This window comes from Lepidochelys kempii, chromosome 8 (genome assembly GCF_965140285.1).
Source record: "Lepidochelys kempii isolate rLepKem1 chromosome 8, rLepKem1.hap1, whole genome shotgun sequence".
Classification (NCBI taxonomy): domain Eukaryota; kingdom Metazoa; phylum Chordata; order Testudines; family Cheloniidae; genus Lepidochelys; species Lepidochelys kempii.
This window is the reverse complement of record NC_136387.1, coordinates 29,670,208-29,696,067: the sequence shown is the minus strand read 5'-3', so window position 1 is coordinate 29,696,067 and position 25,860 is coordinate 29,670,208. Positions and strand designations below refer to the sequence as shown.

At 38.4% G+C, this 25,860-nt stretch overlaps 1 protein-coding gene across 4 annotated transcripts in view; it reads left to right on the top strand.

The window, feature by feature from the left end:
• Window positions 1–25,860, top strand: part of PANK3 (pantothenate kinase 3) — a 47,402-nt gene that overhangs the window by 9,508 nt on the left and 12,034 nt on the right. For 2 of the 4 annotated variants that reach the window (XM_078854030.1, XM_073355950.2), the window contains exons 2-6: window positions 6,329–6,681; window positions 7,452–7,705; window positions 8,492–8,668; window positions 11,526–11,649; window positions 13,891–14,016. In XM_078854030.1, coding sequence (XP_078710156.1) covers window positions 6,329–6,681; window positions 7,452–7,705; window positions 8,492–8,668; window positions 11,526–11,649; window positions 13,891–14,016 — 1,034 coding nt within the window. Of the gene's footprint in view, window positions 1–6,328; window positions 6,682–7,451; window positions 7,706–8,491; window positions 8,669–11,525; window positions 11,650–13,890; window positions 16,122–17,455; window positions 24,475–25,860 lie in introns of those variants that run through there. The other 2 variants (XM_073355951.2, XM_073355949.2) reach the window with 2 other exon arrangements.

Sequence of the window (25,860 nt, the reverse complement as noted above, 5' to 3'; positions counted from 1 at the left end):
TTGGAGTGACTTGACCAGGTCATTCTCTTTAGTCCTGCAGTCAGTCCTATTGAACCGTCTTATGGTGAGCGGGCAGGTGATAGGGGCTGCTAGCAGTCGTACTGTACCATCTTCTGCCGAGCAGCCATGAGATGTGGATGGCATGCAGTCCTTCTGCACCGTCTGCTGCCAGCCAAAGATATAAAAGATAGATGGAGTGGGTCAAAACAAGAAATAGACCACATTTGTTTTGTACTCATTTGCCTCCTCCCCTGTCTAGGGGACTCATTCCTCTAGGTCACACTGCAGTCACTCACAGAGAAGGTGCAGCGAGGTAAATCTAGCCATGTATCAATCAGAGGCCAGGCTAACCTCCTTGTTCCAATAAGAACGATAACTTAGGTACACCATTTCTTATTGGAACCCTCCGTAAAGTCCTGCCTGAAATACTCCTTGATGTAAAGACACCCACTTTGTTGATTTTAGCTCCCTGAAGCCAACCCTGTAAGCCGTGTCGTCAGTCGCCCCACCCTCTGTCAGAGCAACGGCAGACAATCGTTCCACGCCTTTTTTCTGTGCGGACGCCATACCAAGGCAAGCATGGAGGCCGCTCAGCTCACTTTGGCAATTAGGAGCACATTAAACACCACACGCATTATCCAGCAGTATATGCAGCACCAGAACCTGGCAAAGCAATACCGGGCGAGGAGGCGACGTCAGCGCGGTCACGTGAGTGATCAGGACATGGACACAGATTTCTCGGAAGGCATGGGCCCTGCCAATGCATGCATCATGGTGCTAATGGGGCAGGTTCATGCTGTGGAACGCCGATTCTGGGCTCGGGAAACTAGCACAGACTGGGGGGACCGCATAGTGTTTCAGGTCTGGGACGATTCCCAGTGGCTGCGAAACTTTCGCATGCGTAAGGGCATTTTCATGGAACTTTGTGACTTGCTTTCCCCTGCCCTGAGGCGCATGAATACCAAGATGAGAGCAGCCCTCACAGTTGAGAAGCGAGTGGCGATAGCCCTGTGGAAGCTTGCAACGCCAGACAGCTACCGGTCAGTTGGGAATCAATTTGGAGTGGGCAAATCTACTGTGGGGGCTGCTGTGATGCAAGTAGCCCACGCAATCAAAGATCTGCTGATATCAAGGGTAGTGACCCTGGGAAATGTGCAGGTCATAGTGGATGGCTTTGCTGCAGTGGGATTCCCTAACTGTGGTGGGGCTATAGACGGAACCCATATCCCTATCTTGGCACCGGAGCACCAAGCCGCCGAGTACATAAACCGCAAGGGGTACTTTTCGATAGTGCTGCAAGCTCTGGTGGATCACAAGGGACGTTTCACCAACATCAACGTGGGATGGCCGGGAAAGGTGCATGATGCTCGCATCTTCAGGAACTCTGGTCTGTTTCAAAAGCTGCAGGAAGGGACTTTATTCCCAGACCAGAAAATAACTGTTGGGGATGTTGAAATGCCTATATGTATCCTTGGGGACCCAGCCTACCCCTTAATGCCATGGCTCATGAAGCCGTACACAGGCAGCCTGGACAGCAGTCAGGAGCTGTTCAGCTACAGGCTGAGCAAGTGCAGAATGGTGGTAGGATTGGCAAACGTGGATAAATTTTCCTATTTTGTCACTGTCAAGGTAACATGAAAAATAACAGCTTGTGCACAGCGGTTCCTACAGTGCCCTACATATAACCCACTTAGTAAGAAAGTAAAATGTTGATTTTTTTTTTCCTGGGAAAAATTTCATATACACTAAATTATTATGGTTTATATAGCCAAGAAACCTCTCTGAAAAAGGTTCTCACCTACGTTTCTTAGTTCTAATATAAATAGTGAACTAGTGGCATTTTGCATATTAAATGCAGCAAAACAACCCTAAAAAGCCTCCCAACGTTGAGGTTGCAACCTTTTCACAAATAAGAAATTTTTCAAATTTCTTTTAAAACCTATTGACCAGAACTATGTGCTCGGGTTCTATCATCTGCTGACATGAGGTAAAAGCAAAGAATCTGATCCTTCTCTAAATTCTCTAATTTAGTGTCAAGAATACCTGCCTTCAAATACTGAGTAGTTACCCCCAAAAGAAAGCTGTATTGGATAACACTAGCATAAAAATATGTTCCAAGTTGAAAAATGGGAAGTTTTTCATCTTGAGCTGGCTTTCTCTGGTTCCCTCAACTTTATGCTTGTGTTTTTGTTGGTTTCTTTTTTTTTTTTTGCTTTGCTCCTCTTTTTTTTTTTAATTGGGTATCCGAGAAGCATAAACTTGTTCCTGTAAATCAGATTAAAGTTCCAAAGACTGGTAGGTGTCTAATTTCATAACTTGGTCCCGTGCCTCTCTCCACAAACCTTTAACCATTAACAGCTGAAATCAGAAGTATCTACTGTGCAGATGCAGGTGATTCTTTCACAATTATTGGGTGACAAACAAGCGAAAGAACATGTCTTAATTACATAATATCTCCATAGACCAGAAAGGATCCTTTGTATTTTATTTAATCAATTTTTTTTAAGTCCCAATTACATATTTACTGAATGGATTAAAACAACTCCTAAGGACCCTTTCTGGTTTATTGGGTAAATAAAATTTCCCCTTTCTAGTCTTCACTTGAGTGAAGTGCTACTGGCTAAAAAAATGAGAAACCTTTTAAAATCTCCAAATCAAGCATGCATCTATATGTTAAAATAAAAAAAATTCTTCATTTGTATCTAGTTATATAATTGATCTGAATGGCTTTTTGGGCAGGGAGGTGTTTTCATGTATTAAATCCTGTGTGTGTATTCTACAGATTAGAATTCCTGTGTTCCTGGATCCCTTACTATGCTTGTCTGCTGTCTTCACTATACTGTATTCAGATTGTTGGGCTTTCAGTGTGCCAGTAGTGCTCGCTACCAACCCTTCTGATCTATTGTTTGAGGAGAAAGTTATGGACTCATGAGTCTATGGTTCATAGGCAGCGGGTTTCTTTATTATTATTATTTTGAGATGCCAAAGAACATGGTACTGCATAGGTGAACTGCTAGGTGGAGACAGTTACTGACTAGCAAATTGAAACTTTTTTTTTATTGGCTACCTTAAAGAAATAAGATATTTAAACATTCAGAGCTATTAATACTACAGAAACCATTGCTAGACTAGCACTAAAATTAATTGCAATATACTGAAACATTACCTAGACTTGGTGCTAGCTTTTCTGAGAAAGGTCCAACAAAAATTCAGCTTCCCCGATGAAAATCAGTTGTAGAACATCTGTGTGAGAGGGCAGGGAGTGGGAGGAATCCTTTCTCCCAATGCCCAACAGTTTAAAGGAACTTTCTACTTCCAAGTGCAAGTATTGACCCTCATGTAGATAATTACCAGTTTTTTTTAAAAAAATAATTTTTGTGTATTTTGGCTGGTTCTCTTCCTGTTTTGTACATACCCTAACATCTGGTAGTGTTCTATGAGTATCCATTTCTCCAGATGTACAGCAACTTTTAAGTTCCTTTTACCTTCCAAGTTTTGCATGGATGTCCATTAAAACATGCCATTAATGATCTTACACATATAAACAGCTTGAGGCAAGCTTTGACTAATTTGCTATAGTATCTATTCAGTTATCTTCCTACCACCACCACTAATAATCTGATACAATTTGGAATTAAATTTTCGACAGGTTGGACATATTCCTTCTTTTTTTTTTCTTTTTTCTTTTTTTAATCCTGCAACTGTGTTCAGTGTAAACTGGATCTGAATTGAGTTTAAGAACAAAGGATTGTTGGGAGTAGCTTTGGAAAAATAAGTGGCTAATTGTCCCATTCAGCATGCACTTGGAGAAGTAACTGTCAGATTCCAAGTTCGGTATTCAGAAGGTCCAGCTGGGAAGTCAGATGTTTCTAAAACCAGAAAATTATTTTGATATTTGGTGAGATCTGTGTAAGTGAAGTGAAATTATTTAAGAAAACTGACTTCTTTCCCCTCCACCCCCATATATTCACTCTCTTTCTACTTTTGTTTTCTGAGTTTAATAACCTAGCCCCAGTTACAGTAGTCAACAGGTTTATCTATAGCTAATATGGCATGACGATTATCACCTTTTTCTGGGGTCCTGCTGGGTTTTAAAGCAAAGGACAAATGAGCCAATTTCTTCCTATTAAACATTTTTATATATTCAGTTTTAATCACAGTTGGCCTCTGTAGCATTTCTTTCTTTCCTCCCACCTTTTTAAATGATAACATATCTTTGGGTTGATACTGCTCTGTGTTAAAATAGTTTGTAGCAACATAGGAGAGGAGGGAGAAGATGCTTTAAAATGTTGTAAATAAAAATCAAGGAAATTAAGATCAGATATACAGTAAAATCCCAAGAGGTGGACAGGAAGTTGGGGTAGCAAAAAGTTACCCTTGACTGCATGTTTACTTGCATACTATTGGGTTGCCTTTTGCTCATATGATGAAAGAATTAAAATATGTCCTAAGCTCCATTATGAGTAAATTAAATAAATATCTTAATATTGATTACTAGCTTATAATAAAATCAGCTACTCAGAAGGGACAGTGCCAGGCTATCAAATGCTAATCATGCCTTCCTAATGTTTGCTGAAAAAAGGGGGAAAATATGTGCTAAGAAATATGATGGAATAAGCTAAATTCATATAAAGATGTGTAGAAGAGATATGTATTGTGATATGAGAGAGAGGCACACTTGGCTTTGAAGCATTGCGATAATACTCCTTTTTCAGAAAGGGTAGTGATGACTACCATATAACCACAATATCATATAACCACAATATATAAGCAGCAACTGCAGTGACAGCTGCTGAAGAGAAGATGATAGGCATGGAGAATCTCTTTGGTCCACACCTTTTGTGAAAGACCTACATGTCAGAGATAGAACACTCTTAGAGTAGAAAATATTAGGCTGTTAACTTCAAATACAGTAACAGACAGTGAAACAAGCTATTTTAAGAGTTGGTGGAATAATCACCTTCAGACATACTTTGGGCTAGATTTGAAATCTATTTATCGGAGATTATTTAGGGATAACATCAGTTGTGCCACAATAAATGGGAATATACTAGATGAAACTACTAACCATCCTTTCCAACACAGAGTTCTGTAAGCTGATTTTACTAGATGCCTGCGTACGTCAGTCATGATCTTGACCTATTGTTTAGCATAGGCTTCTACAATGAAAATCATCTTTTTGCACATTATCACTTCAAACATCTGGAGTGAAGGAAATGTGATTGAGACAAAATACCAGTATTTCAGTAGCACTGGAAGTGTTTCTTACCAAAGATGATGTCTGTTTTAATACAAGAAATTCCCCCTTTTCAGAAAAAGGTATAGAAACACTAGCTAGAAACCGAAACTCAGTAACATTCAATATCTTGCTTTTTTTTTTTTTTTAAATACACATACTTGGCACTAGTACTCTGCAATTTCCAAGAGCTATACACCATTCCTTTTTCACCTCCAGGACTTAGCTGTCTTGGTCCTGTTGTACTTTCTTCAGAAATCAGTGGAAAAGTGCCTATTTCTCAAAAGAATTATTAAATGTATTATATGGTCAGGAGAAAATGGTTCTTGGAAAATTATAGGTAAACTTCCTCTTTAAAAGGCTGTCGGGAGTAGAATATGTTACAGTACATCTATTTGAGCATCATGTTAGTGCAGGGGTGGCCAACCTGAGCCTGAGAAGGAGCCAGAATTTACCAATGTACGTTGCCAAAGAGCCACAGTAATACATCAGCATCCATGCCGATCAGCAGCTCCCCCTCCATCCCCGCACCTCCCGATCAGCCGTTTCATGGCATACATGGGGCGGGGGGAGAGTGAGGGCATGGAGGGGGAGGGGGCAGAAAGAGGTGGAGTGGGGGCAGGGCCTGTGGCAGAGCAAGGGTTAAGCAGTGAGCACCCCCTAGCAGATTGGAAAGTTGGCGCCTGTAGCTCCAGCCCCGGAGTCGGTTCCTGTACAAGGAGCCGCATGTTATCTTCTGAAGAGCTGCGTGTGCCCCTGGAGCCACAGGTTTGCCACCCCCGTGTTAGTGGATTTAAGTTAGCTTGGGAGATCACATGAAGTCAGTGGGAGGGGAAGAAGTTACTTCGTGTTTTGGTTTTAATCAGGTCCAGTGGAATACATTTTACAAAGATAACTTCAAAGGAGTGGCTAATAACTTCACTTTTTTCTTATCTGGTTCCAAACTTTAAATTGTTCCTCTCCCTAGCATTGAAGAAAAGAAAAAACATTAATTTTCCTAGTTCAGAGTATTCAGTCTCTGTAATCTCAATTTAAGTGGTGTCAGTTTTTCTTTTTAACAATATTAATGGAATACTTTTTCCATCTCCACAGCTTTTCCATGGTTTGGCATGGACATTGGGGGAACACTGGTGAAACTTGCGTATTTTGAACCTATTGATATCACTGCAGAAGAGGAGCAGGAGGAAGTTGAAAGCTTGAAGAGCATCCGCAAATATTTGACTTCCAATATAGCCTATGGATCCACTGGCATTCGAGATGTCCACCTTGAACTGAAAGACTTGACGCTCTTCGGCCGAAGGGGAAACTTGCACTTTATTCGATTCCCAACTCATGACTTGCCTACTTTTATCCAAATGGGAAGAAATAAAAACTTTTCAACACTACACACGGTGCTTTGTGCCACTGGAGGCGGTGCTTATAAGTTTGAAGAAGATTTTCGCACAGTAGGTAGCCTACCTTCCCTAGTACTGTAGTCTTTGGTTAAAAAAACAAACAAAACTGGTCACAGCTGTTTTATCAGTGGAAGATAGGCAGTGTCTTTCTGGACAATCTTTTCATGCATTGGACATGTAAAGGCTAAGTAACTACTTACTTGTTAAATGCAGTAACCTTAGAAATATTCTTTCTGGCTTGTTCTATTGGTATTATTAATAATCAGATTATATTTTTTTTAAAAAAAGGAAGATGAGATTTGGCATTAGTAATATGGATCTGGTTGAAAATTAATTAAAAGATTACACTATTGAAATGAGTTGAGACATCTAGGTACTAAGTATATTATCTATCTATATATGTCCTTTTTCTATTACTAGTGTTTCTGTATTAGGGAATGATTTGAGATTAAACATTGACAGAAGCCAGGCAGACTGCAGGTTAAATTTCTTACAATCCTTGAAGTAATGGTTAAGTTAAATAGGGCATTGTTCAAGTTTTTAAGGAGTCATGAACTTTTTTAGTATCTTACAAATGAGTGGTTTTGCCTTTTAAGGTACACAGATTTGCAGATGTGATTTTTGGCTAATAAAATACTTTGGTATTTTTGGGTGTTTGCTAATTGAAAAAAAAAAGGGGTGCTAATTTTTGAACAATGGCTTAAAGCATAAGTGCATGGAAAGCTAACTTCTTCCATCTTTAGTAGTGTGCTGCTGGGCTTACTAAATGTCCAGCATACTTAGTTCATGAATTGTTAATTTTGTCCTTTCCTTTTTCACAGATTGGAAACCTCCAGTTGCACAAACTGGATGAGCTTGACTGCCTTGTCAAAGGTCTGTTGTATATAGACTCTGTCAGTTTCAATGGCCAGGCAGAGTGCTATTACTTTGAAAATGCCTCAGAACCTGAAAGATGCCAAAAGATGCCTTTTAACCTGGATGACCCATACCCATTATTGGTTGTAAACATTGGTTCAGGAGTCAGTATTTTAGCAGTCCATTCCAAGGACAGCTATAAGAGAGTGACTGGAACAAGGTAGTGATATGAAATCTTAAATTATTATTTTTGTATGGAATAATGACCCTAATATTTTCTTAAGCTTTCAAATAATTTCTTTGCATGTCTTTTCCATGTGATAAACTGATTTCATGTCCTGTTTAATTACCAGCAGCATTAATTGTACGCTATCTCCATGGCTCTAGTAAGGAGGTATAGTTAGTGTTTTTTCTGCTGTGTGGTCTGCAACAGGAGACTAATATCAATAGTGTGTGGTTTTAGGTTTGTCACATTAGTGGTTTTTTGTTTTTTTTTATTGTATAGCATTATTCCAGTAAACTCATATTTTTTCTGCTCTACTGGAGAAAAATGAGAAAGCGTTCACTGAAGTGATGCAGAAAGAGGAACAAGGACTTGAAGCCAGTGATCAGATGTGGGTGCTTCTGGGCATCCTCATCTGAGTTTATGCCCTCCCACTGGCACTTTGATACTCACACCTATTTCACTTACCTATTACAAGTATGAATTTTAGTATCTTAATTTAGGTGCACAATAAAAGAATTCTTGGGAAACAGCAAAAACACATTTATTTTTAAATAGTTTACTTAACTTTTGCAGCTCAAAATCTTGTGTGTGCACAGTTAAGCTGATACCTGTGTAAACATTGTTGCCATGATTCACGACTGACTGCTTTGCTAAGCAATACCAAGCTCTGAGGAAGAAAGCAGACAAATCAGTATCTTAATTGAAGGAATACATTTATAGATTATTTAGTTGTACTATGTGAGAATGTTGTTTAAAAGTCTTCTTTTCCTCTTTCATTAGTTTAGGTGGAGGGACATTTCTGGGTTTATGCAGTTTATTGACTGGCTGTGAAAGTTTTGAAGAAGCTCTTGAAATGGCATCCAAAGGGGACAGTACACATGCTGATAAGCTTGTTCGGGACATTTATGGAGGGGACTATGAACGTTTTGGCTTGCCAGGATGGGCAGTAGCCTCCAGGTAAGCCAGAAACTCGCTTATTTAACTGTAATTAAGGCTCCATATCTCTCACGGATTCAGTGACCTTTGTGACTTCTGCAGTGGCTGGTGAGGCTGGCTCTGGGGCTTCCCAAGCAGATCAGGCAGCCTCTGGGCCAGTCACACTGACCGCTGCTGGTGCAGTTTAGGTGTGGGAAGGGGCTCAGGGCTGGGAGTTGGGGTGTCGGTTGCCAGCCAGTGGGAGCCGCAGAACTGGAGCTCATGGCGGGGGCAGCGTGTGGAGTCCCCCTTGCCTTCCCTCCCACTAGGAACTGCAGGGACATGCTGGTCACTTCTGGAGAGCTGCGTGAACCCTGGTAGGGAGCCTGTTAACCCTCCTGCCACCAGCAACAGTCCTGGGCCACGCGCTGCTACAAGTTTTCCCATTTTCCCCCCCACACACACACCCGCAGCATCAGCAGGGTCCCAGGTAATTCCCCCAGAGCACCCATGACCCCCTGACTCAAGTTTTAGTTATGGGTATATAGTACAAGTCATGGACTGGTCATGGGCCTGTGAATTTTTGTTTACTGCTCATGACCTCTCCATGACTTTTACTAAAAAATAGCCGTGACTAAAATGTAGTCTTAACTAGTCATGACCTGTTAATGAGGAGGCATCACCTTTTTTTGTCTCTTAAGACTGAGGTGTTAAGATTTTAAAAAAGAGACCTGTATTCAGTATCTATTAGAAGAACAGTTTTTGCAGTCTTACTATTTCAATTCAGTTACTTTTGTGTTTAAATATAGACAGCTAACCTTTCTGAACATTTTGAAACCAGATAGTAGTAGTTGATTATTAGCTAGCTATAGCAGTCCCATTCTGTGTAATATTTTATTCCTGAAAAACTAAAAAACAGCATCAAGTGTAGATTTAAAAGAAACAGACACGTTCCTGCATAGAATACTCACAGTTCAAAGGGCAAGCAGGCATAGAAAGGAAATAAAAATTAATGAAAATATTTGTCAAACCTTTTTAATGGCTGTTTGGGATCTTTGAGAGCATTGTTTAATCTGACAGCTTTCTTCTCCATTTTACAACAGCTCTTCCTGTCTGGGCTTTATTTCCTCAGTTTGATACCTTTTTAAGTTAACCAGCCAGGCACCCAGGCAAAGGATTTTCATTTAACCACTGTTTTCAGTTTTATACAGCATCTCAGAAACATTCAACAGGCACCAGATGAATTAGTATGGTTTTGAGCATACTTATATTTTTATATTTGCTGTCTAATGAATGTTGAAAAGCTCTTCAATTGGGAAAATACTTTTGGTGATCTTACTGTAGTCGATGGTTTAATTTACCCACCAAGTCTAGTACAGCTGTCATAGTTCAACAGTTTTGGCTATTCTTAAAGATCTGCTTGTCACTAATAAGTGTGAACCAATGGAGGCATGTCTTCAACTTTAAAAGTTCTAGGTTCCTACAAATTAATTACAGCTGTTTGTCAGCTCTAAGAGCTGAGGTCCTGCATTTGAATACTGGAATGAAAAGTAGTCCTCCTGATTTATTTTTGATCGACCTAGAGAGCTTCCCTCTATTAAACATTCAGATAGACTATTTTATTATTCAGCCATTCATATTGCAATTATTTCCTTAGCTTCTGTCAAACACAGTTGCTAGCCTATCACAAGATTTCATAATTGCAAGGTAGTCTTAGGTCTGTCTCAGGATGACGGGTAATTATGTCACCAGCATATTTGATAATTGGGCTGGCCTCCAATGGCAGAAGGTTAATATTTTACTCTGTTCAGCTTGCTCATTAGTTGGAGGCTAATGGAGCAGCATCCATGTACTTGGAAGCAGGAATGAGGAATGATGAAACTGGAGAATGAGAATAACATAAACTTGAATCTAACATTTAGTCTGAACAAATAATGGGTTTATCAGTCCTGCTGGAAGTGAAAAATTGAATGACTGTTTCTATGACTGCATTTCTTTTTCTTTAAATATATTCTGTCCCTCCCCAGGGAGATCTTACTTCAGATTTTTCTTACTTGCCCTCAATTGGAGTCTGTTGTATACCACCTCTACTCACTTTTTTCCTCCTTCTGAAACAACTAGTGGCTTTAATTTCAGAGGGGCTTTGGATGGGAAACAGTGCTGTTAATTCCATGTTCCCCCTGCTTTGCTTCAGCCACTCCATATGAACAGGGTGAGAGTTCTTATGTCTTCAGCCAGAAAAAGACCACAAGCTGTGATTAGGCAAAATACTGAATAAAGAGATATGAGCTGAAGTTGCTTGCTTTATATAGAGCCAGCGGCAGGACAGAATTCCTCAGCCCCAGGAAAACTAGAATTGTGGCAGCATCAATAAACTTGTATGATTCTTATGATTACGTAGTCACTTTAAATCCCCAGGGCTATTTTATTATACTTGAAATTTTTGTGTTTGGTTATCTTTTTCTCGATGGCACCTAAAGGCAAGAATGGAGCAAAATAGTTTTGTTTTGTGAAGAAGCGAGGCTGACTTTTCGGAATCTGCAGAATACATCAGTCAGGGCTCAGAATTACCTTTACTTGTTCTGGCTAGTGCTGTGGACTAATCTTGTTTAGCTGAGATTTAAGCTGTTCCTTCATGGAATTCTGTAGGATAATCAGATTTAACTCATAGGGTCTTAAAATGTTTGGAGGAAGTATATTTCTTTTTAAGGAATGGATGCAGGTACATAACCCTCCACAATCTTGGTGGTCAAATTACTGTATTCAGTGAGCATTTGAAAATTGGTTCAATTAAGACTGAGGATAAACAGAAGATGTAATTTCCACTACAGCATGGAAACTGTACTCTAAACTTGTTGAAGACAAATGTTTCACTTTGTATTGTTTTTTCTCTCTCCAGTTTTGGGAATATGATCTACAAAGAGAAGAGAGAATCTGTTAGTAAAGAAGACCTGGCTAGAGCTACACTGGTTACAATCACCAATAACATTGGGTCTATAGCACGGATGTGTGCGGTAAATGAGGTAAACTATTTTAGTTGGAGGATGAGGTGGGGGAGGGGAATCAGAAAATTTCATATGGGTTGTGTGGTTGCTTTCAGTCATTGGGAGGACTACTGTTATAAAACACTTTTCATTTCAAGTCCTTTATCAAATTCCTAGCTGAGGCAGTTTGATTCTGTTAACTTGACATCGGGTCAGAATACTTTTAGTACCTTTGGGAAGGTTCATGAGGCTTGAGAATTCACTTTGTAATGGCAAATAAAACGTTTTTTCTGATTAACAGAGGTGGTGAAAAGGCTTTGTTTTTAAGTTATGCTTCTAATTATTTCCAAATTAATATTTGAAACGTCAATTTATGTGAAATTGATGTTCTCTTCCTGAGTCTGCATAAAAATAGTTCCATCACCTCTCCTGCTTCTCAGAACTTTGCCAGATAGCATCAGAATAAACCTGAGGTTCATTTTCATTATGGCTACTTAAAGCTCCGTACAGCAGTGGGCAGCCAAGAAGCTTTGATCAACACAGGAAGACGCTGAACTAGTAATAAAAGGACCAAATGTGGCAGCTGAGGTATAGAGTAGCGGAAACCCATCTCCCCTTGCCAGCGAGCTCTGGATGAGGAGAAAGCTTTTTCTAGCTTCCAGCAACTGAGCTAGAGATGGAGATTCCTAAATAGTCACCTACTAGCCAGAAGCCTGTGTGAAATATGGACCCTGCTTGGAGTCGTCCAGGACAGCACTGTTAGAAATCCCAGCACGTTTACTTTCCTCCTGCGAGGTGGGCAGGATGGATTTTGCATTTGGATTCTATGTTTGACATCACAGTTCGCGATCGCCTTCCCTCTTCTTTCATATCTGTGTCTGTCTAGTAAGCTTTTGGGTTTTTTTCCCCAAGCCCTAGTATAATCTATGAAGAGGATAAGGTTGAGAGTACATACCAGTAATTTAATGATAAAGTGCATTACAGGAATGTTGTCATTATCCTACAACCAAGCATAGTGAACCTAGGAATGTCAAAAAGAAAAGGAGTACTTGTGGCACCTTAGAGACTAACCAATTTATTTGAGCATAAGCTTTCGTGAGCTACAGCTCATTTTATCGGATGCATACGATTCAGAGTATGCATCCGATGAATTGAGCTGTAGCTCACGAAAGCTTATGCTCAAATAAATTGGTTAGTCTCTAAGGTGCCACAAGTACTCCTTTTTGCGAATACAGACTAACACGGCTGTTACTCTGAAACCTAGGAATGTCAAGTTATTATACCTTAAGGTAAGGGAATAAATAGCTGAGGCATCAAAATCAACCTTAATTGTATTTAGATTTTTCCTATCTCTGTCCAGTATTAACACTCTGTAATTACCGTAATATTTTTAATTAAAACAGTCTGTGGTCAGAGATTAACATAGTAGAGAAATGTAGATTTTATTTTTCCTGCACATCATTGTTGAGCAGAATTAAGGTTGTTTGGGTGCTTTAACTGCATTTCTGTACCTTTTTAAATTATGAACTTGTCAAGATAAAAGTGTGGGAGGAGCAGACAAGTGTCAGTTCTTTGAGTATAGTCAGTGGGTGGTCCTGCTGCACAAGTTTCTGGAACAATTTGGATGTGAATATTCACATCAGTCATTTGTTAAACTTTAGTAAAGCATGCTTGTGTGTTTATATACTTCTCAGATGCCTTCAGTTATTGGAGCTTATTCTTGCCATCAGAGTGTCAGTTTTATTTTCAACTTAAATGTCCCCATAACTGGAAAATGCAGTAAAAATTTTTAAAGCATTTTTAAACACTAAATTAAAAGTGCATATTAAATGTGAACTCTGACGTCTCACTTCTAATTAACTTATACCATGCATTCATTAACAGCTGAAGAAATGAACATCTGAACTCTCTCATTGTCTTCGGCTTCTTTACAGTGCTGCCTTGTTGCATATGGATCAAGCAGCATTGTACAGGGCTATGAAGGCATTAAGTCTTGCTCTACCAAGAATAAGTATGTTTGATTTAGCTGGACTTTTAGTTAGGCTATTTCAGTGGTTTGAAATCCTCACTTAGGTATTTTTCAAATGACATTACTACAGTTTTTCTGTAAGTCTCAATCTTTTGTTTTAAGGGTCTGTACTCTTCCTCTCTACTGTGAAGCATTCAATATTTAAATCTTTTTGTGACAACCTCTTTTCTTCTGATCCTAGCTTTTTAAAGCCACACTGGATAGTGAGGAAACTTGTCATAACGCTCATACTGTTTTCTTTCCTTTTTTAGAAGATAAACAGAGTTGTCTTTGTTGGTAACTTTTTGCGTGTGAACACTTTGTCAATGAAGCTTCTTGCATATGCACTGGATTACTGGTCAAAAGGCCAGCTGAAGGCCTTGTTCCTAGAACATGAGGTAAGCGAAGGACACTTACATGTACGTATGTGTTTTGCCTTATCCTTAATCCACAATACCTATTTTAAATGACCCCATAACTGTAGTATCCAGTCACCTTGCAAATATTTATAAAACTCACAGTAGTATCACTTTTGTGTTATTCTTCCTGGCCTATAGAGAAATAGGTGGTTGATAAGTCAAAGGAATGGATTTTGACTTTATTTGTGAAAGAGTTAATTTTGTGGTTTTCTTGCATCAATGAATTCTGGAGTCTATTTCTATCTTCTGTATTAATAAGCCACATCCAGTGGGTGGACCATTACATTGTTCTGATGGAACAGCTATTACAGCATATCACAATTATGGAGGGGGAGCAGTAGCTCGTGCCACTCCAATCTGAAGACTTTGAATGGGATACAAACACAGAGGAAGGCTTCAGAATATGTTTTGCTTTGCTTTCTCCCAGATGAAGCATTTCAGGGTATCTGGCGTCAGCCACACGGTTTCAGTTACTGAAACCTACCTAGGAATTAATACATAAATCAGAGTGGCCAGGTCTGTCTCTTATTCAAATGGGACAGTCTTCTGGTCAGTTAAATTAAATAGGCATTTTGCCACCGGAGCTACTTGCATTTAGAGGGATTCAAATGGTGATGGACTATCTTAATTTGAGGGCAAATGCTCTCAGGAGTTGAAGATGTAAGGGGAATAAGGTTCAATTGCAGTGCTTCCCTTTTTCAACCTGCATCATATCAGTTTTTGAGGGATGAACTTTAACAAATCTTTTAATCCAGGTGTTGTTTCAGTGAGGTGTTGAAAATTCGGGAAGATGTGTAATCTGGGTGTACTCTACATATCACAGGCACTTCAACTCGGATTGTCTCAACCATTCTCCAAACAGTTTCTTATGTAATCTATTTCAAGTGGGGTTAGAATCTGGTATTTTGGGACTCTATAGGTAATGCTCAGAAATAGCTACCTATATCAGTTCTCTAAGTTCAGTCTGAAGTGGGGGGGAGGGGGGTCCCCAGAAGAAGGACTTCAGGATTTCCTTTCATCCTGTTTGTCCTTGGGGACAATTCAGGGATATTTGTTTAATGTCACCAACTGCTGCAGAGAGGTCCAACAGAACGAATGTGGATATTCTTTCCTTATCTATGGGTGGAATATTACCTACTAGTACCTTGCTGAAGCCTGAAGCCCACCTGAGGGATATAGGATGCTGGCAACTCAAAGTGCCATTGTGTATTTTTGCTGATCTTGATTAGCTTGCTTTTATATCTTGAAAGGTTAGGAGCCGCCCTGAGTTCTAATTCTTCCACAACTGATACTTACAGTGAACGGTCCAAATTCTTGGAGGCATTTGTCTACTTTTTTTGGTGGTCAGAGGCTAACCTGGTTGAGTTGGCCTCTGCTGACGTAAGCTAATTTCTCCTACTAGGAGAGGATATGTTCTGGGGTTGAATGCAGACAGTCAGAATTTAAGTGATTTATGCTTAGTGTTATACCAATAAAATAAAAACCAGCAGGATCTTATTAAAGGGGAAAAGGCAAAATACCACATTTATTGTGAATACAGAAAGAATCATAGTTATAGTTAGTTAATCACAGTTATAGCTATAACATTCCATTCAGTCTCATATATATTCACACATTCATTCCTACAAACACACACACACACAGGTTCTGCAAGGTTGTTATCATAGTTACCAGCCTTACAGTTGCTCATGCCAAGCCACTGGCCAGGTGGCCTGGGCATGAGGAGGGAGCAGGACCTTGTCAGATGCTCATCTGATGCTTCTGGAAGTTGGTTTGCAAAATCAGACCCCAAAGTTCTCACTTTCTAGAGTCCATTTTTATAGGAATTTCTTCCTATGCCAGTCTATGGGAATTGCTTCATCATGCTGTTGCTGAATCAATCAGCAGATGTCACATTCCTGATGGCTCTGTGCTGCCAGATGTTACCTTGTTCTTTGGTTCTCCCATTCTTGAGGCTGGATTCCAGTCTGCCCTCCGGGTGTCCTCTGGTTATTTCCACTTGACGCCTTCTTCAGCTGATGGACACTGAATTCTTAGGCTGGCACCTCCCTGATCATTCAGTTATTATCCACACCAAGCATCCATCCACATACATCCTCTATCTCTATTTTAATCGCAATTGTTAACAAAGCGAGATGAATACAACGAAAGGGCGGGCAGTCTCTGAGTGCTGTTTCTATTGTTACAGAGTATTGCTTTGAGTCTCTCTCTGTGTGAGTAGTTGTCGTTACAAAGAATTGCTTTGAGAGCAGACTCTGTCTTAGAAAGTATTAACACAATTAGCAGCTTGCAAGTTTCACACATAGAGGGAGAGAAGCAGTACCAAAAACCAAGAGACCTCTTAATTAGTAATACCCTGGAATTTAAACTATGGGGAAACAAACTCATTTGTGATTTTAATACAGAACTTCTTTAATATGATCCAACATTAGCAGGGTGTGAAGTTGTTGCCTCTCTGCCAGAAGACTGAAAAAAAATTGATAGAATTTCTATAAAACTACAAAAAGAAAAGGAGTACTTGTGGCACCTTAGAGACTAACCAATTTATTTGAGCATAAGCTTTCGTGAGCTACAGCTCACTTCATCGGATGCATAAAAGTGGAAAATGCAGTGAGGATGTTTTTATACACACAGACCATGAAAAAATGGGTGTTTATCACTTCAAAAGGTTTTCTCTTTTCTCAGTAGTGAATGGTTGAAATTCCTTGCTAGTGCTATCCTTGCACTTTTTTTGGTTAGATTTTAAGGTTTGATTTTGGGGGACCATGATGGTGGTCATTTTGTCTTGCATAGGGAAAAAATTCTTGCTTCTACCTTGGTTATGAAGTGGTCCAGGGATAGAGAGGTGGTTCTTGTGTTTGTCCACATGCAGCCTCAAGGTCCAGTCCAAAGTATAGCTGGCTCTGTTCAGGACTGAAGAATACCTTTGAGAAACTTAAGGTGAAGAGTTGAGATAAGTGCTGAACTACTGCCTCAGAGGTAATGTCCATGTGGATATTGAAGTTCAAAGGTCAGCTATATCTCTATAGGCTCTTCTGAAAAGCCTTTTGGTTTTGGTATATGTGTTCAGATAGCACTGGTATGGGCCTTAGAAATACATTAGCTGTTTTTACAAACAAATGAAAAAATTTAATAGTTTTTAGTAATATATAGGCTTTAGTGGAGGGAAAAAACTTAACCAGGGAATGTTAGCTATTAAAAAAAAAAAGTATTTAAATTCGTAAAGTTTTGAGTACTTCAGATAAAAGGCAGTATATTACAAATGTACGTTATTCTTCATACTTAGTGTGAGCCTTCCAAGTACTCTTCTGTGGCTAAAAAAGGTTTTTCTGAATGCTGAATTTTAATGTGGTGGTTGAAACTTGGAATGACAGCTTTTTTGTGTGTGTGTGTGGTTTTGTTTTTTTTTTTTAAACAGGGATATTTTGGCGCTGTCGGTGCTCTTCTTGGATTGCCGAATTTCAGCTGAAGTACCAGATGCCGCTACGCTGAATTGTTTTCCACCTGGATGGCATTATTACTACATTGTTTAAGTCAACGGGAACCAAAGGAAAAAAAGCAGCAGTTTTGCTGCAGTTGTTTTTAAATTTAAGTGGTAAACTGCTGGATGTTACCATATTAAGAAAGTGGGATCTTGCTGTGTAAGGCATTTTTAAGTGAAATACCTGTGGGTTTTGCCTTATGATCTCCAGTGCTTGTAGCCAGTTTTGAACTTCTAATATGCAATACATCCTCTGAAAAACAAGCTTCCAAAAGAAAGAATTCCAGCCCTTTTAAGTGTCCATCATTTACAATAGTGTGGACTTAAACATGAAGCTTTAGTGCTAAGCAAATATCTTTTGTAGATAATCTGGTGAAAATGGTTTATTTTATGAGTTTGTTTTTTGTCTCATTATTGCACTGTACTAAGAGCAGAATTGTATGTTTAAGACAATTGACCTGAAAACACCAAAGTGCCATCAACAGAAAGCAAAGCTATGTAGTGTAGAAGATTATTTCACAATATAAGGATAGCATAAAGTGTTAAAGCACTTAATATGTTCCAGTAATTGCAGAATTTTGAGGTCTAATGGGAAAATATCTAATTTTTTTTGCAAATATACTAAGTAAAAATACAGATAAGGTCAGCTACTGCTGCATTTCCACATATCTGTACTCTTGTGAAGCTTTACATTTGTTCAATTCATTTATCGAAAGGTAGATATCGTATTTTGAGAAGATCCCTTTGGATTAGGTTCATGATTCAAGGAACAGCAAGCCTTTAGAAAAGGTATCTGACATGCAAAATTCCATGACCTTACATTCACAACATTTTGATTTCATTCTCCTCTACTTGTGAAAGTCACCACAAAACCGGCAGAGTGTATTTACCCAAAAGAGGCCTGGGACTAAAATAATAGTATTACAGCTTGGAATTCTGTTGCTTTGGCATATCTTTGTGAGGATGCTTGTACAAATTCCATCCCTGCTCTACCGATTTGAAAACATTCAGTCCTTCATTTCATTAATCGTAAACAAGATATTTCACTTCTAATAAGTCAGTGTCAAATTTATGTTGATGATTTTAATTGATCTTGTTTGGAATTGAAAGTTTGTTTTTGTAGCTCCAGAGTTTGTATTGCAGAGTCAAAAGGACCAGTGTTTAGTACACTTTGTTAAACAATTCCCATTATTGCAAACTGTGGCCTTGGGATAAACTGCATATTCTGAGACTAGTCTTTGTTTTGTCTACATACTATGTTCTCAGACTATTTTAAATTTTACAGTAGTTGTTTTACTGTGGTAAGTGTTGCTGCAGCCAGGAGATAAAGGCTTTAGACCAGAAAGACTATGTCAGAAGTCAAGCCAGCTATGTATGTCAGTGTATTTAGTGTACCTCAGAAGAAATACCCAATTTTGCAGGAAGTAAATTAATGTTAAGTATTTCCTGTGGATGCTTTCAAAGCTATATATCTGATTAGAATTCATTGATATGTTGGAATTAAACATGTTATTTAAATGGATATGACTCTAAATCAAGTAAATGAGTAAGTATTCCAGAACATTGCTATGTTGCATTACAGCAGCAACTTTTTAGCCACATTACCTTTCCACATAATGTGCATAGAGGGGACTGAAAATAGTAAGTAGAAAATACTCTTTCTGGGGGGGTTTTTTTTTTTTTTGTTTGTTTGTTTTTTTTAGCTGAACTCCATAAAATTTCCTAAGGTCCTGAAGTGCAGTGACTTTTATAGGGGTGAGATGGGAGGCCATTTCATTCCACCCAGAGCAATGTCTGGAGCAAATATAGTTTGTCATTGCTGCTGAGTACCTAAGTTAAATTTCCATTGTGAAGACTTTTAAATTGAGGCTTCAGTCTGGAAAGATAGAATCATTTCTAGAACTATGCTTATATCATTGAGCGAAGGCAGCAACAATCTATGAAGCAAGTTGGTACAGCTTGGGTAAAATGTGCCTTTATGAAAGTTGCTAGAGGTTTTACCATGACTGAGTTTATAAGCAAGTAGCTTAGTTAGTTTGCATTAACAGCCTGTAGTAGGAAGAAGTAATTTAGACTTGTTTCTTCTATGAACTTTTCACAGAGAGATTATTTGAAAACTCATTTTTCTGCAGGTTGTATTAGCTTCGTACAAAGTTTCACACACCAAATGCTTGCCTTTCCTGAGGGATGGAAGACTTAGTACTTCAGCATCATGTCATGCAATTTGGCAAGAAACACTTTAGCTAGTCCATATCCATTGCCATAGATTACTTCTTCCATATACATCCTGTACTACTGGAGCATAAACTGAGAGTTGCTTTTGAAGCAGTATTTAGAAGTACGTTGTATATTTTGACCTGAAGATATTGAAAGTAAGTTTAGCTAAAATCTTATTTTTCCAGTTCCCTAGCAAGACAGTCTGAGAGAAATGACCTTCATAAATTCAAGAAATATTAATTTGATGTAGCCTATGATAAATTTTTGAAGTTAACATGGACACAGGAATAAATTCATAAGTAATTCTTGAATAGCTGTATTGCATATATGCTATTAGTATTCCTCATGAGAAATAAGATGCATGTCCTACCTTTATATATTTCTTGCCTTCAACTTCGGAAAAAGTCTGTCTCGCCTTTTTTAGTTCCTTCAGCGTAAGTTGGTTGGTGGTTGTTCTTAAAACCCCCCCCCTCCCCATTCTCCCCAGAGACTACCAGCAAAGCCTTGTAGCCCTCCTCTGCACCGCTTGAGATCCATCCTAATAGAGGGTTTTTTTGCTGGAGAGTGTTCAGGCACAGTTGCTGAGGTTTATTTGGTTATTTTTTTCAAAAACTTACAAACACAGCCTTTTGTCATCCGATCCAAAGATTGATTGTACCTTTAGTGGAGTCACTAAGCATGGCAAGTACAAATGAAAGTAGCTTTAAATTTCTTCATCTAGACCTTTGTATATAGACCAAAAGAACCTTGCCAGGGCTAAAAGGCTCACTTCCTTTAGAGTGAATCGCTGATGTAGGTTCACTTCTTTCTTATCTTCTATGCTTTTACCTTCACATTTGACATTCCTTTGTCTCAACTCAGACAAGCTGTCACATGTTATAGCAGATGAAGTGCAACAACTTTCTGTGCAAGCTTGTGGATCCTCATGACTACTGCTGAATTCTCAAACAGGGAACCACTTCCTTCAAGTAGAGGTTTTTCCCTTGAAAGAAAAAGGCAAAGCTCATTCTGAATGTAGCCAGTCTCAAATCAAGCCAGACGAGTGCCTTTCATTTCTCATATGGTGCCAACGATGTTAGTTTTGCTGGCACTGCAATTTGATGTAAGAGCATTCTTGGCACCAGTAATACTTTCGTCACCCCAGACTGTTTACTGTAGACGTGGAGAATAAGTGTATCAGCATTTTAGGTGGTCTGCTAGACCAGTCAAGAAGACAGTATGAGCTTTCTGGCCTCCCATCTTCATGGCAAGCTAGTCTACTTTTGTTGGAGTATTTATGCCTACCACTTTGTCTCCCCTTCCTCCCATTTGGATTTGTCCATGCATTATGTCAGAACGTTGTCTCTCTGCAATGATGCTTGCTTTTTGCTCCACAAGTACAGGCCGTTTCTTTATCAGACGCTTCATTTTTATATGAAGATATCATGGACTGGCTGGTATGGCTAACAAATCTCTAACCACTCCAAACACCTTTCTAGTTGTGCTTAAGGTAACCGCACTTTAAGGAACTCCTTTTTGCTACATAGTTTGGACCTTTAAATTTAAGATCAAATCTAGAATACTGGCATTACATTTTTCTGTTAAGTTTTTTTTGTGAATCTAATAGTATTGCCACTTGTATAAACATCTTTTCTATAAAGCATCATTCCATTTAGAATCTGGGACTGTAAAGGCTCTGAACAGCTCAGTTTCCCCTTTTTCGTCATTAAGAGTGTTTTGCTTGCAGTGACATACATCCAGCAACAAAGCACTTACGTGGTATTGACGCTTCATGCAGTACTTCCTAATGCTATTTAAATTTTTGGTATTAAGAGAGTTAAAGGCCAGGCTGTGTTACCCATTTTCAAGGGATATATAAGAAATGCTTAATAATTCTGGTTCTTCAGTAATACTTTTGCCTGCATATTAGTTGTATTGAGAGGTTCTATTCCTATTGCATTCAGGTGGTTGGTAGCACACATCTTGTATATACATGTAAGGTATTCCTTGCCTTTTTAGTGTGAGGAGAATAAACGGCCTTTGTTATATTACAATTTTTTATATTCTACCTGAACCAGTGTAGATATTTAGTAAAGCACCACATTTTTGGAAGTGTTTTTTTTTTTTTTTTAAGAAACTGTCCCATTCCAAATAACTGTGGCAATAACTTATATTTCCTAATGTTTTAGGATAGCTGTGGGAGTTTAACATTTGAAAGTATTTCAAGGTGCTTGCACTTAGAGCAAAGTTGTGCTCTTTAAAGACTAATCAGTATATTCTTATGTTTATTCGTTGTATAATCTTTCTTTCATGCCTTTACTGTTTTTGTAAATATCTCATTTATTATAAAAACTCTGTAAATGAATTGTTGGTATCCTAAGGAGACAGATTAGATTAGTTCATAACAGAATTGGAGACAAGATGGTCTTGTTACTGATCAGTTCAAGCAAAACAGAAATAATGAGGTTGAACCAGTGCAGCTAAATAGGTGTAACCCACTTTCCCCAGCATCTAATGGAACATGCAGTGAAGCTGGCTATTTCTTATGTTCATGTTTGCCTTATGAAACAGAGGTTTCTCCATCTTTCCCACATACGTGTATTTAGAAAACCTGCAATGTGTAGAGTTGTTGGGTTTTGTTTGGATTAAGGAATTTACACACAATACTGAGTCATACTTAAGTATTGATAACGCTAGCTGTGTATTTTACCGTAATATGTCGGCAAGCATGTCTGATAAATACAGTTGAAGTTACATTTTGAGATAATCCTTCCCCTTCAGGCTAAGGCACAGTGGCACAGGGAATTTTCAGCTCATTAAGAATAGAGTTGGTGGGTTAATTATCTGCAAAAACTTAATCAAGTTTATGGAAGTTTGTGTTTAATATGGAGCGAATGGCAGGGCACTAAGATGCCTTCTCACAGTGTGGTGCAATAATTCCCCACTTATATTCCACAAAACACTTAAGTGCATATTACTAAACCCTCTTGATCAGATATATCTGGCTTTTCTTGTTAATATATTCCAAATATTGTTACCAGTATTATAAAATGTAATAATACCTTTAAAGAAGACTTGAAGATAAAGTTTGTAACCAAGCCTGTTTTCCAAGCTGAGTTTACCTGCTTAGATCTGACATGTATAGAATACTGTATAACTGATTGCCAAATCCTGCTTGTCTTAGTTGCTAAGTAGCCTGTTGGTTTAAATGGGAGCTACTTTTAGCAGCAGTGAAACATTTGGCCCCAAGACTTTTTTAAAAACGACATGCAAATGGGGAAAACAATAGTGCTACTTTGCATATTGCTGCTGGTGCTAAATCATTTGAAAAATTTAGAATCAAAAGTTGTAAATAGAATTAATATTTATGGCCTGGTCCTTTTGACAGATCTGAAATTTGTCAAATTGCAAAGATTTCTCACGGCCTTATGTCAAGCTTCCTTTTTTATATATTTGGATTGAAATTCATTAAGGTCAAGAGCCATTCATGGGGCTGGCTTTCTGTAAAGCTGATTACATTCAATTTGTGAATTTTATGACATGGATCACTTTTCATTTCTAGAATTTCAGTTTTAAAACTAGCTTTAGATGTTAAACTTATACTTTCCCATGGTTTTATCATTAAAGCTGTTTAGAGTAGACAAAGTTTTAGTACCAACTACTGGGGGCTCACCGTGTCCTTCTGTGTTAGCATTTCAAAAAGTACAACCATTACTATTAGTATTAATCACTTTTAAAAATTGTGAATATTTAATTAAAGTTCATTTTAAAGATGTAACTTGTTAAGTAGTCCTATCCATAAAATAAACTGAAATAGGATTTCTGAATTGTTAATCTGCAGTAATAAACTTTAATCTGTTCAAATTTCACAATTCCTTCAGCATGGATATTTTAGACCTTTGTAAATACAAAGCCTTTAAGTGGTTACATTGGTTTCAGCTTGAACGTTACAAAAGACTCATTTAAACACAGATTTTTGTAGGGAGTGAGGATGTTTGGAAAAAAAAATTAAATTTGCAGTACCAAGAACCTGAAAATTTGCGTTACTTTGGTGTTCGGACTGAGATGGGACATAAGCAAAAAGTTGTCTTCTGATAGTCAGCACCATCTGTTTTTACATTTGTCATTTTAACCATGTGTATTTTCTCTCTTAATTGCTAGGCAATTTTCTTACCAGTTGTAGGCCTTCTAGTGACCAAATCATACATTCAGAGTTTAGTTCCTTAGCAAAAGGGATAGTAAATCAATAAACTCCAAACCCACGTGTTCTCCATAAGAGCCATTTCAGTTAAGTTGCCTTATTCTATTATATTGTACTTATATCTGAGCTTATTTGTTTACTGTTCTGACACTGAAGATATGATGTAAAAAGTACAATGTGCTGCAAATTTGTATTAACTTTATTAAATTTATGTAAACTGTAGTACATCTCTTGTAAATTGTTTAATTTATTTTTTCATTTTATAGCTGCTCATTATTGAATGTACAGAATAGATATAATGTAATTAAGTATTTTCATTGTGGCCAAATCGTTTGTGCCTACAGTGTAATCCATCCCCATCAAAACTGTATTCAACTCTTTACTGCTTGCTTGCATAAATGAAGTTTGGATTTAATTTACTACTTTGTACTGTATTGCCATAAGCCAACTTCAGTATGATGGACCTACTTTTTTGTAGTGTATTTTTCTGGTTTTGTTCAGTATGAATGTTGAAGCAGTACTTTGTCTTACTTTTCCTAATAAATAACTCCAGATTGTTCCGTTGTGTCTCCATTGTTCCTTTTCTTTGTGCTCCTTTGTTAGTCAATGCATAGCATCACAAATTGCTGTTGTAATGGATATACTTTGTACTGTTGCATATAACTTAACAGTAGGGGAACAGGATGGGACCAACTCTCCAGCTCTTCTTCCTGTAGAGGAAAACCTGTAAAGGAAAGATTAAATGAGTTTATGGTATAACTAAATTTTGATGTAGCTGCCATTTTTTAAATGTACAACTCATAAATGGCCCTACACTGATAGCCTTGAAGAATAGATCCAATGCAACAAGTATAACCCTGGCAATAGTTTTGATGTGAAAGCTTATATTGCTGTCTTCTTACCTTGGGAACCTATACTGGTTCCCTAAACTCCTAAACAATTTACTGCTACTTGACTGTATTATACATTGATACATCCTGGCTGTGCTTACTCAGACTGACTTTTCAGTTCAGTTAAACACCCACTTGTTATACTGGCAGACTAGCTCAAGATTATTTCAAGAATTCTGAATTGCCAATCTGAACCCTCTTCAGCACAAGATAATGCTCCATTCTGGAGAATTGTCCTTTGTTTTCACTATCCAAGTAGCCTAGTTTTGTTTAGCCCTGAAATTGTTTCTACTGAAGTAATGGAAATTTAGAGTCCTTACAAGAGCACATAGCTTTTAGGTGCATCCTAATTAGCTAATTCTGTGGGCTGTGCCTTAGAGTTTAGTTTACATATATTGCAGCCACCCAAAATGAGATGCAATTAATACTAAAATGAACCCATTAAGGTAATTAGAGGCTGCAGCACATCTCTTATCCTAAATCTTATACCTTCATCCACAATCCTGACAACCAGCAACTTTTGATCTAAAGAGTTCCGCAGGTTCCTGGGATGTAAAATACTACTTTTTCCATCTCTAGGCCCTGGATGAAAAGCAGCATGGGTAGAATGTGCACTGAAGTTTAAAGTCATGATGCACACTAGCTATCTTATTCCAATAATCCTTACAGTAAAAGTTCTTTCTATTTGTATGTTAACCTCAAACATGACTTTTTAAAAATCCATGCAGTATTGCTGATGCTCACTTGATATTTTTTTTTTAAAGTTTATCTGATTTTTTTGTAAATAGTCCATGATTAATCCTCTACATCAGTGGTTCTCAAAGCCGGTCCGCCACTTGTACAGGGAAAGCCCCTCGCGGGCCGGACTGGTTTGTTTACCTGCTGCGTCCGCAGGTTTGGCTGATCGCGGCTCCAATCAGCCACAGTTTGCTGCTCCAGGCCAATGGGGGCTGCAGGAAGGGATCAGCAGAACCTGTGGACGTGGCAGGTAAACAAACCGGTCCGGCCCGCCAGGGGCTTTCCCTGCACAAGTGGCGGACAGGCTTTGAGAACCA